Source organism: Barbus barbus, assembly GCF_936440315.1.
Source record: "Barbus barbus genome assembly, chromosome: 35".
NCBI classification, from domain to species: Eukaryota; Metazoa; Chordata; class Actinopteri; order Cypriniformes; family Cyprinidae; genus Barbus; species Barbus barbus.
In genome coordinates, this window is record NC_136763.1 from 10,456,591 (window position 1) to 10,471,961 (window position 15,371).

Genomic DNA, 15,371 nt, shown 5'->3' on the forward strand with positions numbered 1-15,371 from the left:
AGTACGACGTGGCCATCAAAATCACCCCAACGTTTCAGTTAGCTGCACACGCCACGGCCTGGAAAGCTCACTGATTGCACTTTGATTGACCTAATACTCTTTTAAATATCTGCAGATCCCATATGTAGAACAATGAACATTAGCGGCCATTCAAATAAGCGAATTGCAGGGAGGCTCACATGGCCACTGTTTACATATGTTTGTAGTTTCCTGTATTTCCTTAGCATGACCACAGCGTGATCTTTTAAAAATGGGATTCAAAAGCAATGATGTGTGAGCGCAAACTATTCCGGTTAGCAAGCACCATTGGCGTCATGACCACGAACGAAAAAGCAAAGGGCGTTTCTATTAATCTAGATATTTCACGTCGAGTCCGGTCACTTTCATGTGCGTTTCCAGTGAAAGATGATCCTCTGGGTTTTGGTCGTGTTCTCTTGAGGGTCTGGCACTGGTGCTGTTCCCGCTGAGCCCGTGGTGGCAGTGGTTAACAGGGCGTAAAGGAGGCGGGAAGCAAAGGCGGTCGGGATTAGACGAGAAGAACTGTTGGATTGCCAGCGGGTTGTGCACTGAACTCCTGAACTCCCACTTCTTCTCGCAGGGGCTGCGTTTTTTCTGCATGCCAGTCTCGGCGAGGTCAGCGAGAGGTCATGGGGCTTTCACACATTGGCCCGTTAACGAGGCCTCTGAAGCAGGGCGAGCTGTGAGGAAACACTGGAATCCGGTCGGAGGGAACAGCAGGAGGGGGAGTGCAGACAAACCCAAACACCCCACAGGAACATCAGCACAAAGGCTGCAGCATAAAGGCCGGTCCTGTGAGGAGTGATTTGGGGCGTATAAATGCCTTCAATGTGAACTTTATAAAAAGGTATTTCAATTTACTCCTGTCTTCAGGGTAATTTCACCTCAGTTTAGCAAGTTGGCGAGACTGTAATGAGTGGGAAAATAAAACAACAGGATATTTAAACATTTAAAGCAACATTCCAGGTTCAGTACACACTCAGAAATAGCAAGTAATTTCACAAACGATTACAAAGAAACAGCAAGGATGTCGAATTAAACACGGAATTGTTGAAATTGAAAGCAGAAAGTGTTTTCTTGTAAAATGTACTACAGTCATCTTTGTTTTATTTACCACTTTACTTTTGTAAGTAAAGCTCTGTAATGTTTGTCCCTTGATTTCTTCTAAAAATAAAGTCATTATTTTTGTTTTCTTTCAAACGGCATGAGGGTAATTAATTACAGAATTTTCATGTTTGGGTGAACTAACCCTTTAATGTTTATGGATTGGCACTATTCACTGCAAAATTTGTTGGTATTTTGGTTATTTTATTTTAGTGTAGAAAAAAACCCAAAAAGCAAAGTCATTGTCATTTAAAAAAATAAAAATTTAATCCATATTTTTTAAGAAAAATGAGGGACGTGTGAAAATGTATTTTTTTTGTGTGTTAATCATAAGGATACCATAAATACTGTCGATTGGACATTTTGCCAGTCATGTAACAGAAATATTATTGGTCCAAGTGAAGATAGATCAATCGTTCATGATGAAAATGATCACTTTTACCTTTAATTTACTTTTTTTTTGTTACACTAAATAGACATTTTACAATCTCATTTTGAATCTGTAGGGTTTTTTTTTGTTTTTGTTTTGTTCAAACGCTGTTAACAGAGCAAAAATGTACTGAACCTGGAATATTTCTTTAAATATTTTGTAGCCACTTTTATCTGAAGCAACTTACAATGTGTATTCAGTCTATAGATTTTTAGTATTATGCATTCCCTGGGAATTCAGCCAATGACTTTGGCAGCACTGGTGCAATGTGCTATCAGGAAAACAAACACTGAGGCCAACACGCACACACACAAACCACTGAACGCTGTATAACAGTTGTATCTCATTTCATGTTTTAATGAGGAGAGTCAAGTTGGGCATTTTTCAATTTTTAGAAAATAAACCAATAACAATATTACAAATAATGAAATTGTTACATCATTCACAGGGTTACAGTCAAATGTACATTTTATACAGTGAAACAGGACCTCACATCTCTGTCACAGTGGTCCAGGTGGGCAGTACTCTATTTCGGCTCGTGCGCAAGAGAGAGAGGTCTGCTGCCCTGTAATGAAAAGCAGGGCTGAGAGACATGGGGACGAATGCACTACTGCCTTCCTACCCACAGAGGGTGCTGCGGCCCTACAAGCACTACAGCTCTGTTCGGGGAGCCATTTTCTATCCAAGAACTTCCCACCATATTTGGAGGATGCAGGCAGAAATATGGACCAATGAGAGCGAGCCAGAGCCAGCTTGTATTTACGTTCACAATCGCACATAATCATCATAATAACGGTTTTGCATTGGTATTACGCTCCGGCGGTAGCTGCGAGCATATGCTGTTCACAGCTTGCTGTCACCAGCTTTCAACAAAAAGCTTTAAATGGTGCACGGGATCACATTTTTGCTAGCCAGAAGGAACATTTGCAGTTCGCATGTCCACATAACGGCAGCTTTTTGGCTATTTCACAAGCCATCTGAACCAAAAGGGTGCTGAGTAAAATGGCCACATACCAAATTTCCCAGCACTTGGTATGAAAAAAGAGCTGTGTTGTGGTAGAAACTATGCGTTTAAGGTGATAATCCATGTGAAAAAAACAATAAGAAGTGCTTAAATCACTCAGCATGACATTCTTTCACACTCTCGATGTCACGTCTCATTTGTCTGTGGTCTACGTAGTGTTCTGTGAAACGACAAATGAGAGAGGGAGACGTATGAAGTAATTAGTCCCCTACCGAGAAACAAACTTGAGCGGTTAAAGATGCAGTGGAAAAACAGAATTACACAAGACCGCAGTGATGAAATATTTATATGTAAATACAGGTTCGCTGAAGAAAATGCGTAGCAAATGTCAATCATGTCATAATCTTTCAACATACCAATATCTTAAAACAGAAAGGCTCATTGGTCGTTAATGTTCCTTTCGGATCTCTCACTGCAAAGTGCCAGAAACTCATGTGATCATCAGCGCCAAGCTGCAAGAAAACCGTCTTTTTGCAAATAGCAAAACTGTACTTATAAAACGACACATTTCATTGGAAGGAAAAGAAGATGAGGATCAGGAACACAGGATATCCCTTCAGTACTGGATTTCATTCAAAGCTCTGTTAATCCTGTGCTCTTAGGCTGATTTAAAATACGCAGTAACTTGTGGGCAGCACCTATAAATATTGCTAAGCTACTGCCATGAGAGTCTAAACTTCTGGAGACGTACAGCAGCAATGTATGTGTGGATCCCGGAATGTGTGCTGGAGTTTTGAGTGACAGTGATTGTCCTAAGATGGTGAAGCAGAAGCAGTGTTATTCTGAGGAAGACGAGGGATTCAGAACCTTACAGTGCAGCACAGTGCAGCAGTGACACTGAGAAGCCATTAAATATTGAGAGGATGTGCTGGACAGACAGGTAAAGGTGGCTGCTGGCACCATCACTGCTCAAGTTTTATGATGTGAGAACATTCCTCACTCTCAATCTGTCTTTCACCTCTCTGACTCGCTCCTTGTCCCAACCAGCTGCTGAAAGGTGTCACAAATGACATATATACCATGAAAATGGTATGATTTTTACATGTATTAATTGTTTTTGTTAATAATAATATTTTGTCAATTGCAAAACAGAACAAATTTTATTTATTTTGATAATCATTTTTTTTCAGTTAGTTTGCATTCAGTTTTTAGTTTATTTTACACTATTTTATTTTACAATTATTTTATGCCCTGCAAAGGATAGAACATAATGTCAGTTTCTTGATATTCATTTCTAAAGCAGCTTGACAGCCCCACCAACATACATTATAATTCTAAAGTTTGGGGTTGAGATTTATTTTTTTGAAGAAAATTATTTCTTTTATTCAACAAGCACACATTAAATTGATAAAAAGTGACTGTAAAGACTAAATGTTGTGTAAAAAACCTATCATGGTTTACACAAAAATACAGTTTTTCTAGTTCTTAGTTTTTGAGCAACAAATCAGTATGTTAGAAAGATTTCTAAAGGATCATGAAGATGGAGTATTGGCTGCTGAAAATTCAGCTTCACCATCACAGGAATAAATTACATTTTAAATACATTCAAATTAAGTTGTTGTTTTTTTGTAATATTTTACAATAATGATTTCTTCATTGTACTTCTGACCAAATAAATGTAGCCTTGATGAGGAGAGCTTGAGAGACTTGCCTTACCGACCCCAAACTTTTGAACAATAAGGTAATTGCATACATTGGCTGTGATTGTGCTGCGCTGAATTTTTGCTTTCAGTGTGGAAGGACAAATTCCATGTTGCTGGTTAGGACAAGGTGTTAAGCCCAGATTAATTTCCTTTCTCCCTGTATCCTCCTGCTGGTGATAAAAAGTTACCAAAAATGACTGAAAAGCTGAAGAGCTAAAACGGTAGGGCCATTTAGTATGTCAAGCTAAGGAAAGTAAAATCCTACCATCTTTCTGGACAGAGAGGAAAGTAGACACGGTCATTTCTCAAGCCTTTATCGCTATGTATTTCAAGTTCACACCTGGGATGGCCTGTCTGCTGAACGTTGTGTTTCATGTCCAAACACTGAACGACAGAATCTTCATTCTAATGGAAGCATAATGTAATGGGAAGAACAGAGAACGGTAAACACCATCTGATTAGAACTTCATAAGCACTGAGATTCAGCCAATGGACCTTACCTACACTGAACTGACCTCACAGCACTGCATGGTTTTTAACACAGATGCATGTCAACCCTGAGGTTATGGAATAAAGCGAGCCCCTCGTCAGCTGAGAAAGAAGTATATTGTTAACCACAGTGACCCCAATGCTGGTACATGGACGTACCTGCACGTACAAACAACACTCACTCACACACACAGACACTCCAGCGTGGATGAAGATGCCTCCGGCCCATTCATCTCTATGGATGATTCTCATCTCTCAGCCAATCCTAGTACAAAATGAAAAGGCCCAAAATAAACATAGACAATAGCGACTCTCCATACAGTTTCAACAATACATAAAAAAAATATGTACACTAAAATCCAACACAGTTTTGAGACAAACCTCTCTGAGGGGGGAAGTTTCTGCTTCAGAATATTATTATACAGATTTTTATTGTTCTTAAGTCTATGGAGGTGAAGGATCTCAGAGAGCATCTTGGAAGTACCAAACCATGGACAACGGTGGGATGTATTTTCTGTAAAAAATAAAACAAAACCTATACACACTAATTTACAGCCGATATTGTTTGTTATTTGTTGTTTAAATCCTATGAAACTCCAAATTTAAGCTTGGCCCCAATTGGTGACTGTAACTAGTTCAAAAATGTCATACAATAACAATATTCTCATATAAAACTATGCTTCACAATGAACAAATCACTTCCCTGTTAGGAAAATGTCCTCTAACTGCATACTTTAACAGATATTAAAATCCCTAAACACCTTATTATAAAACATCTTTTTTTTTTTTTAAAGAAATGATTTTGGTGGTAAAAATATAAGCATTTCAACACAGTGATCTGCAAAGTGTATCAAATCCAAGCTTCCTGTGAAATCATAGTTTTGCACCACACATGCTCCACAGCTCCATGTGCTCCATTCGCACACATGCACACACACACACACACACGGCAGGGATCCAAAAATAAAAGAATAGCGTAGATGATGCGAAGACCACACCATACGTGCACTCGGGGTCCATCTCTCTAAGCAGTTCAAGGAAAGGACATGCTAAACAATTTGCGGGGGAGAATATCTTATGCCGTCTTTCAAACTAAATCATCTTAGCCCATGACAAAAAAGAGGAAGAATATAAAAGATGACCCCCTCAAGTCATATACGCACACGCACACGAAAGAAAATCCATCAAATGTCAATGTAGATCCTTTTAATACTGAAACTGAAACTAAATGTTGGACTACATCAGGTTTGTTCTGACGACCTCACAAGTGCATCTGATATGTACAAGACGAGGTACAAAAGGGATGATGCTCTATTTGGCAGGCTCTTATGACATCTGTAAAATATTTATTTTTTCTCCCCCGTCCTAGCAATGAGGAATCTGCACCACAAATTCAACACTGTGATAACTATTTTGACTTTGTTTCTCCGTTTGTCGGTTTGTTTGTGTTGATGTAGTTTAAACTGCAAAAAAAAGTATTTTGTTTTCTTCAAGGCAGTATTGGCTGCCAAAAGGAAGTCCCATTTCATGGTGTTCACATACTTTTCTCTCGGCTGTCAGCGAGGGGAGAGGGATTAAGGGTCCCGCAGGTTGTCCCCTGTGTATCCATTGAGCAGACAGTCAGTATTTCTATTCAAGATTTTCCTAAAATATTAGAATGAAAATCTCAGAAGCATGTATTGTGGGGTGAGTTTTTTTTATCTCCTGTTTCTTCATTGCCCTTTTAAAGGGTAGCCTTTTGATTCAGTCCACCATATTCAGTCTGCAATTTTACACCAATCTATATATTTTATATAGATTCCTTTTTGTAAAAATTCTTTACAAAAACTCTTTTAAAAAATGAAGATTAAAAACAAAAAATAATAAAATGGAAGGAAAGTAAGAGGAAAATTCAAGGGAAGTAGGGGGAGGAAAATTCAAGGGAAGTAGGGGGCGGAGCCTATTGCTGGCAGACTGATCGGTCATTCTGTGATTGGTGGTGGCTAAAGCTAAACAATCAGGTGTTGTGACCATATTTTCCAGATGCAGCTTTCCCGAGTCGAGCCCATTAGGGTGTCTGGGGGTTAATGGGGAATTCAGATAACACAGATGGAGAACGAGAGTGTTTCGGAGGAGGGGGCAGGAGGATATCCTAGGTGGTCCAGAAGGAAAATCAGGCTTAGGGTCTGTAGTGGCCACCCCATCCCTTAACGTTGGCCCTCCGCCTCCTCCTCTTTTCCTCCTCCCAGTCTAATTCGGGACGCGTGGTCAAACCTCCACCGATTGGATCTGGTTCATCTGGGCCCTCATCATCTGAACGCTGTTGAGGATCTTCTTCTGATGACCCGCTAGTGTCACTCCGACCCTGAGAATGTCTCTATGTACACACAAACAGAAAGAGGCAAGATCAAACATGAGCACTCAGAAGCAGATACCATAAAGCTGTAGAAACACATTTTTATTCACTGGCTTAATCACATGATGCCAAAGTAAACTGAGCATGTTAGTTCAAGATTGAGTAACCGGTAAATTCCTTTATCCCTATCATCCTCTGTTTGTTGCACAATCCATGCATCTCTGAAACAACAACACTTCCTTTGTTTTCATGGCGTGTCTGGTTTGGCCAGGTAACAGCTGAGGTGAGGAGAGGAGAAGAATCTATGCATACATTTCTGTGGCTCCCATTTCCACAGTGACTAACAGTCAGCAACAAAGATGAGAAAATATACCTATATTTATTTTTGAATTTAAATCCATACAGTGTCTAATCACTGAGAGATTATTTCAGACTGCAATTTATTATTAATAAAAAAAATACAAAGAGGATAATAAAGAGACTGAATAGTAGGGCTGCCCCCTAATAGTTGATTAACCATTGGTCGATGAGAAGAGGCTTGGTTGACCAAAATTGTATTAGTCGCAGAAAAAAAATCCACAGGAAGTGGTGAGGTCACGCAGTCCGTGACGGACAGATCATTAACGGCTGGTCAATGTGGTAATACAGAACATCGGGCAGGAGATCCAAACACTTGCCTATCATTTATTGACCTCAAATATGGCTTATCATCTGAAATATGTTAGTAGCATCAACTTTAAATGGCCACTCAATCTAATGTTAACCTAGAAAAATGTGCGCTATTAAAGTGTCTATGCGGAGTGTGAAGAGAAGCGCGCTCACTGCAGGACAGATGGAGGCGCCGGTGCGCTCACTTGGTCTAAAAATACTCTGTCATTTTGGTCAAACAGATAAGAGTAACACATCCTTCGAATCTGTAAAGACTCTATGTTTATGTGCATGCACTCATAATAACAACAAAACATTGTGCTTTTGTAAAACAATGAAAGCAAACAGGATACGCTATCTGCAGTCTCAGTCTTTGTGAACTTCCGTGTATACTTGCCTTAACAAATATTTTCAGATTATATCATCCGTATGAAACATGCATACATCCACTACTGCAGAGATGATGAGTCAGTGTCGCTGATTTACTCTCTTAAGCGTAAAACAAAGAAAACACTAGTTTATCAATAACTTATTAAAATGTTAATGCAGCCTCCTTACTGTTTTTCCCGACACATTTTTAATCATTACTTCTGCCGGTGTGCTGTGGCAAGCTTTATGCGTGCGTTTGAGCACATATTAGGCCATATATGCAATTAAAGGCTCATTATTATGATTTAAATGGTCTATTAATAAACGTGTGATTCGTCGACTAATGTTTAAAATAAACGACTTACAGTTGACCAGAAAAATCTTTAGTTGAGGGCAGCCCTACTGAAAAGTACAGCTACATAATCAATCCCACTGAAACTGAAATTACGATATGGCCTTGTGCATTTATCATTATACCTCAAAAGGCTGTCATAAAAGGTAAAACTTTACAATAAAGTTCAAGTCTTTTAACTCTATTTAATGTTTTAGATTTTATGAACTACATTTAATATAATTTATTAATAAATGGTTTCTACTTTTTCTATTTTAATACGTTTTAATGTCATTTGTAAATGTAATTTATACCTGTGATGGCAAAGCTGAATATTCAGTAGCCATCACTTCCGTCTTCAGTGTCACATGATCATTCAGAAATCATTCTAATATGCTATTTTCTGCCCAAGAAACTGTATGCATTGTTAATGTTGAAAACAATTCTGCGGCTTGACATTTTTGTAGAAACCATGATACATTTTAGATTTTTTTAATGAAAATAAATAAAATACAGCATTTATTTGAGATCTTTTGCAATATAGTGTCGTTTTGATCAATTTAATCCATCCTTGTGGAATAAAAGTATTAAAAAAGGTCCCTACTGACACAAGCTTTTGAACTGTAGCATAATTTAATATAATATATTATATTTTATACCATAGCGTGCAGCCCTAATAAATAGACAGAGAAACTTAGGGCAATATAGAGCAAATCTTGCTACTAACAGTCAGTGCTATTAGAGTCAAAGATCCCCTCTTTCTGAAGAACTCTTCACTGAGTTAATAGCTCAGTGATCAAAGCATGGCTGTTTTCCAAACTGTGCTCTCTCATAGGTATAGCACTTACTCCATGGTCATCTGGGAAACAAGGTCGAAGCTGGTGAAGTTGCCATTGGTGAAGTTGTCTTTGTACTGGCCCATCTTAATAGCGTCCAGCCAATCATCCACAGTGTTGAAGCTAGAGAAGTCGGGCAAGCTGCGGTCAAGCAAGGGCAAATGCACACTGGAGAGGCAATGAGAAAGAGATAGAGAGACAGATGAGTCACAATGTATGCAGTAAAAATAGCTTTTAAGCACCAAGTACACACTACAATCCCCTCATAGTATACATGGTACATTCCTAAAGTACAGCTGGTTCACATTTATTTGGCATATTATCATCAATGCAAAAAACTAAAAAACTAAATTAAATCTTGTGCATATTTTTGGCAATTGTGACACACTTGGGAATATTGAGCTATATTATTTCTTGGGTCAATATAATTCCATCTCTGGAGAGGACAAAAGGAAGTTAGGGAAGATTTTAAGTGCAAAATATCCTCTGCCCTGCTTAATTCTTTAAAAAAATGCAATTAATGTCCCCAGATGACTGTACTTTCTAGCAACACTACTGTAGAGTATTAGCCTCCAGGCAAAGAGAGCTGGTGAGAAGCTCGCAAAACCCAAGCCTTTCACCATCAGCGTGATGACAGAAGAAACTAGGCCACTTTACATTTGTCCACAAGAAACTGATGAGAGTTTTGCCCACTGTTACTTCGTCTCCCGGATTTACAATTGTTTCAAGTTTACGACAGCCTAAAGCCTTTAATTAATAATGATTTGATCTATCAAACCTAGTTGATTTTATTTATGTAGCAATTCAATGCCAAAAGAAATAACTCACAAACTTCACAGCATCAATAAAGCCCACCACAGGTATCAGAAGTAAAACCAAAGCATTGACCAAAGATTGAAAACAGAACAGGAATCATTTAGAAGAAGGCTGTTTAAAGAAATTTCTATTAAGGTCATATTCCATTTGGTTTTGTAAACATGCCTTTAAGGATGTGAGCGATTCGGGTCTGGCAAAAAGGTCAGGCACAGAAAATTCCCCCTAATATATGAAACACACACGCAAAAGGACACATGCACACAGACATACACTACAGTGTAATGGCGAGGATGTCAGACTAATCTAAGTACTAAATATCTTAAAAAAGAAACTTCAAAGCAAGTAATAAAATAGTTTTTGTAGCCACACATATATCATGTAACACGGACAGATCTGCACTGCTCTCCAAACAATACAGTATTATGTATGTACAACGGTTAGACTGAAAACGTCATTATGATCCCTTGATGCTGCCACGGCATACCGTAGTGTAAAATTTCACGTCTGTGTCTACACAGCTTTCCAAAAAGGCAATGTGTCTCCATAAACTAAATACTGTAGAAACTTGTTTAAACATCTCAGTGACTTTCTACATAAATATGATTTATTGTAACGACTATTGCGCACTACTCTGCATGAGTTAAATTATGTCAGATGAGTCAAAGTGTTAAATGTACGCCCTGTTTCAAAGCAAAACGAGCTGCCGTGCTGTCTACAGCTTTCTAGGTAGAAGCCTAAGTGAAATGAAACCTCACTAGTGACTGATTTGGAACGCTCTACACGTGACATGCACAAAAAACAGGATTTGATGTTGGCACAAGGCTCTAATAAGCATTAAAGAAATATTTATATAATAATCTACATTGTGGATTTTTTTTTTTCACTCGGCTGTTGCAATGCATTGTGGGATTGCATACTCTGCAACCAGGCTGTTGCAATGCATTCTGGGATTGCACACTCTTTATATTGCTTTAATTGCTTTATATTTTAGACAAAAATAAAGTGTCTTAGAAAGCAGCGTAATGTTGCTTCTAGGGCTGCAACTAATGAATATTTTTATAATCCCTTCATCTGCTGATTATTTATTTGATTTGTCAGATGAAAAAAATCCCAAAATAATATAAATTAAAAAAATAAAATTCATAAAAAAAAAAATCATTTTATTGTACATGCTGCCCAGTGTCCTCCAAACAATGTACAATCTGAAAGCGATAAAAACAATATAGTGTATCTATGTAGGTTATTTGCAATTGACTTTTATGTGCAAAAAGGAGTTAAAATTTTAATTGAAAATTGAATTTTACAATCAATCGGATTTTACCATGAATTAATTTACCATTAAATTGAATTTGCAATTTAATTGCATTTTACCATTTGAAAGAAATTGTTATAATCATTAAATTAAAAATGATAAACAAGAAAAACAAAACTGAATGTTTTCCCAAAACCATTGTTAGCTAACTATAATCGTTAATTCCATTGAACTCTATTAGTAACAATGGAACTTGCGACCATAGCTGCTTTTGGGAAACGTACCCCTGAACATTACATTCATACTCCATTACAATAGTCTTTTTACTAGTACTGCTCTCATAAAAATACAATTATTTGTGGTGCATGTAGAATTTAAATGTACATTTCTTGTCTAACAAGAAATATTATGCTGTTATTTTTTTTGTGCAATGTCTGTTTGATGCACATGCTGGTGCTTGTTCAGTGATCTCTGTGAAATCTAACAGATACTTGCTTGCTGTCAGGACAAACCTTGATGCAAAATGGAAATACTTTCTAACATATACAAATATGGACAGAACCGTGTTGAGGAAAATGTATTAATCAGTAGACGTATCCGTTTAAGCACATAACAGGGAAAGACACATTTAACTATATGCTTTAGTTTGAAACACTACATATGACTCATGGCGTTTAGGACAACTTGAGTCATGCTTTTTCCCCACTCTAGCTCACTCTGCATCTTCCACTGTTAGAAATAGAATTGCATTATTCACTGCTGTAAAGTGTATATATTGGTTGTTGCAGCCCTAGTCGTTTCCCATCTTTTGCAACACCCTTCACATACAATGCTGTCTACTAGGTTTTACAACCACTGATTCATCCGCTTCTGATCATCCAAGCACTCTGTTTTCCAACTCACCCTGATGAGAGTGGAGTCATGGCCTTCAGGCTGTTGGGGTTGCGGATCATCTTGTCTAGGTTGTTGACAATCTGGCTGAACTTGGGCCGATTGTTGCGGTCTTTCTGCCAGCAGTCCAGCATGAGCTGATGGAGGGCACTGGGGCAGTCCATGGGAGGGGGCAGCCGGTAGTCTTGCTCAATGGCATTGATGACCTGCAGAGGGAGACACAGATCTGTGAGGGTCTCTAGCTGGATATTAAAAGGGGTGGAGAAAGATATGCTTGTTGCATCCCAAGTATATTAAAAGTTTCAGTGACAGGTGACAAACAATAGCGGGAAAGAGGGAGGGATGCTTCGGGAAATGACACAAGCCAGATTTGAGCTCAGGATTCCTGTATAAGCAGCACCATGTCACATGCCGGCCACACTATTTAAACTATTCAGCAACATAACATCTGTAACTAGTGTGTGTTAGTCTGTGGGCAACATTGATGTCCAACATTATAAGATAATCCAAATGTACAATCAGTATTAGTAGAAGTTTAATTCTTGGAATTGTACTGCAAATATTACATAATGTGTAATGCCTTAGATTTAAATTCATTTACTTTAAATAAATGTAATTTATTGCCATAAAACTTGTTTTGATAGGAGCTGATAGGCAGGTGGCAGTACATATGAGCCAGAGTCTGGCAGGGAGGGGGTTGTAACACTGCAAGAGACAGCGAATTGATCTGCAATCTTCATAAATGCACTGTGGTCATTATCTGGGTCTTAGGGGGACACAAGGAAGCCATTTGTCATTGGCCACAAACACACACGATCACACTTACACAACCACACACACACACAGAGTACACATAACTATACACACAGACTATAAATAAGCAGTCACAGTCAGCTGCTATCTCCTAAATAAGCTAATAGATCTTGATTATAAAGGTGCTGATAACAACAATTTGGCGGTACAAGCGTTTCCTCTCTGATCAAATGTGGAAAAAAGAGCGGCCTTAGTGTTACTAAGTTTTTTGGCAGTATTCAGCCTGAGTCTGGCTCCCATCCGTCCGACTCATTTCCAATCAAGCAACATCTGTCAGATTAAACATGATTAACACATGGCCTGTAATATAAACGCTGACTAAATTGTACATTTGGAAAATATGCTGCAAGTTGTAACAGGAAATCAAGAATGTCACTTAAATAAAACTTAAATACATCTCCAGCAAATTAACTGTGTAGCGTCACTAAATGGGCAAAACAGATACTGAGCGTTTAAATGAACTGAGCCGATGGATGTACCGTCACATCTGAATGAAACAGGATGCTTCAAGCGGCCTTGGTGGTCAGAAACGAAATGCAAGGCCATGAAGTGGAAATCGCGAGCAGGACCCGAGTGAGACCCGTTGTTCCCCAGCTCATTATCGTAGCCATTACGGCACTCCATTCAAAGCCTGATTAATCTCATTCAGGCGCCTCAAACGGGCAACCCGATGGGAGAACTGCGATGCTATCTGGAACTACTAATAAGATAACTGGTGAGATCTGCGCTCCCTCTTAGCGCATTAGCATTCACACTTTCAATTTGAAACTATTTTCATTATCTGGACCCATAATTTGCCTTTTCCCAGCCACCCAGAGGGATGTTAGAAATGGGAGCTTTCTTCAAGGGCAGGGACTGTTTAACGTGGCACATGCTTTGCATGTGAAATCATCTTTTTGTTCACCAGGAAAGGAGTATGAAGTACAGGTGAAATTCTGTGGTAGCTTTTGTGAGAGTAAATGATCCCCTTTGACATAATACAAGGACAATAGCTGGAAGACACTCTCAAAGTCCCATGATGTAGCCACCAAAAGCAGTCATTCTCCAAAACAAACACAAATATATTTATATTTACATTTAGTCATTTGGCAGATGCTTTTATCTGGAATTTCTTGACGCAAATCCTAATGTCATCCTTGCATTCTGAGGCTAATGTCATGTGATGATCGGTGCGGCTGCTTCTGCAAAGACTGATTGCACTCATGCAGTGTTTGGGGTCTGAGGTTTGGCCTCGCATACAGCAGAGCAGCACATGGACAGATTTACGATGTGCTCTCTCTGCTGTTTACCTTAGCCTCTGATTCAACATTGCTGCACAGCATTCATCTATCAAGCGCTAACATACGGCAACCAACCAACAGCCTCTGGCATGATCATTTCACAGTGCTTCTATTGGAAAACTTTTATAAGAAATTGGTGGTTTTACTTTGTAAAGATGGAGGATGTGCAGCTTAGAAAAGGTTATGAGGTTGGAGTGAAAATTGGAAGAATTGAATAAATTACTAAAGTAAAATGAGTTTTGTAAATGTATATAAAATAGGAATTCAAATTCTTTAATTATGATTTTAATTATAATGTTCGCCAAATTCAGCATATTACGCAGCAAAACATTGACACCAAATAAGCATATTAGAATGATTTCTAAAGAATCATGTGGCATTGATGACTGGGAGTAATGACTGCTGAAAATTCAGCTTTGCCATCACAGGAATAAATTAAATGTATAATATATTCAAATAGAAAACAGGCATTTTAAATCTTAATGATATTTCATAACATTCCTGTTTTTATTTTATTTTTGATCAAATAATTGCAGGCTTGGTGACTTCTTTCAAATTTTTGAACGATAATGTAAGTGGTGAGGTACGTACGTCCTGATTTGTCATGTCCCAATATGGCCGCTCTCCATATGACATTACTTCCCACATGACAATACCGTAGCTCCATACGTCACTGGCTGAGGTGAACTTCCTATATTGGATGGCCTCTGGGGCTGTCCATCGAATAGGGATCTTCCCACCCTGTATAAACCCAAATCATAAACATCAAGTCATCTCAAAGCAAATCACAAGTCTGCATGACATTTCAGATCAAATATTTCCAAGCGTCTCACCAGGGCACTGGTATAGGTGGGATCCGATGTGTCATCCTCCAAAAAGCGTGAGAGTCCGAAATCGGACACCTTGCAAACAAGGTTACTGTTAACTAAGATGTTGCGGGCGGCCAGGTCCCGGTGCACGTAATTCATGTCTGCAAGGTACTTCATCCCAGAGCCGATACCTCGTAACATGCCCACCAGTTGAATTACAGTGAACTGCCCATCGTTTTGCTGTAAACAAGTACAGAACAGATATAAGGTATAAGTAGTGATT

The 15,371-nt window shown here is 38.6% G+C and overlaps 1 protein-coding gene across 1 annotated transcript in view; it reads right to left on the bottom strand.

Annotated features, from left to right (window-relative positions):
* Nucleotides 1–1,889: 1,889 nt before the first annotated feature.
* LOC306854943 (ephrin type-B receptor 2-like) overlaps nucleotides 1,890–15,371 on the bottom strand; it is a gene marked incomplete at its 5' end in the record, with an annotated part of 151,013 nt that continues 137,531 nt past the window's right edge. The window contains 5 exons of the mRNA XM_079393259.1: nucleotides 1,890–7,064; nucleotides 9,240–9,395; nucleotides 12,199–12,392; nucleotides 14,871–15,020; nucleotides 15,113–15,328. Coding sequence (XP_079249385.1) covers nucleotides 6,956–7,064; nucleotides 9,240–9,395; nucleotides 12,199–12,392; nucleotides 14,871–15,020; nucleotides 15,113–15,328 — 825 coding nt within the window. The 3' untranslated portion in view covers nucleotides 1,890–6,955. The remainder of the gene's footprint in view (nucleotides 7,065–9,239; nucleotides 9,396–12,198; nucleotides 12,393–14,870; nucleotides 15,021–15,112; nucleotides 15,329–15,371) is intronic.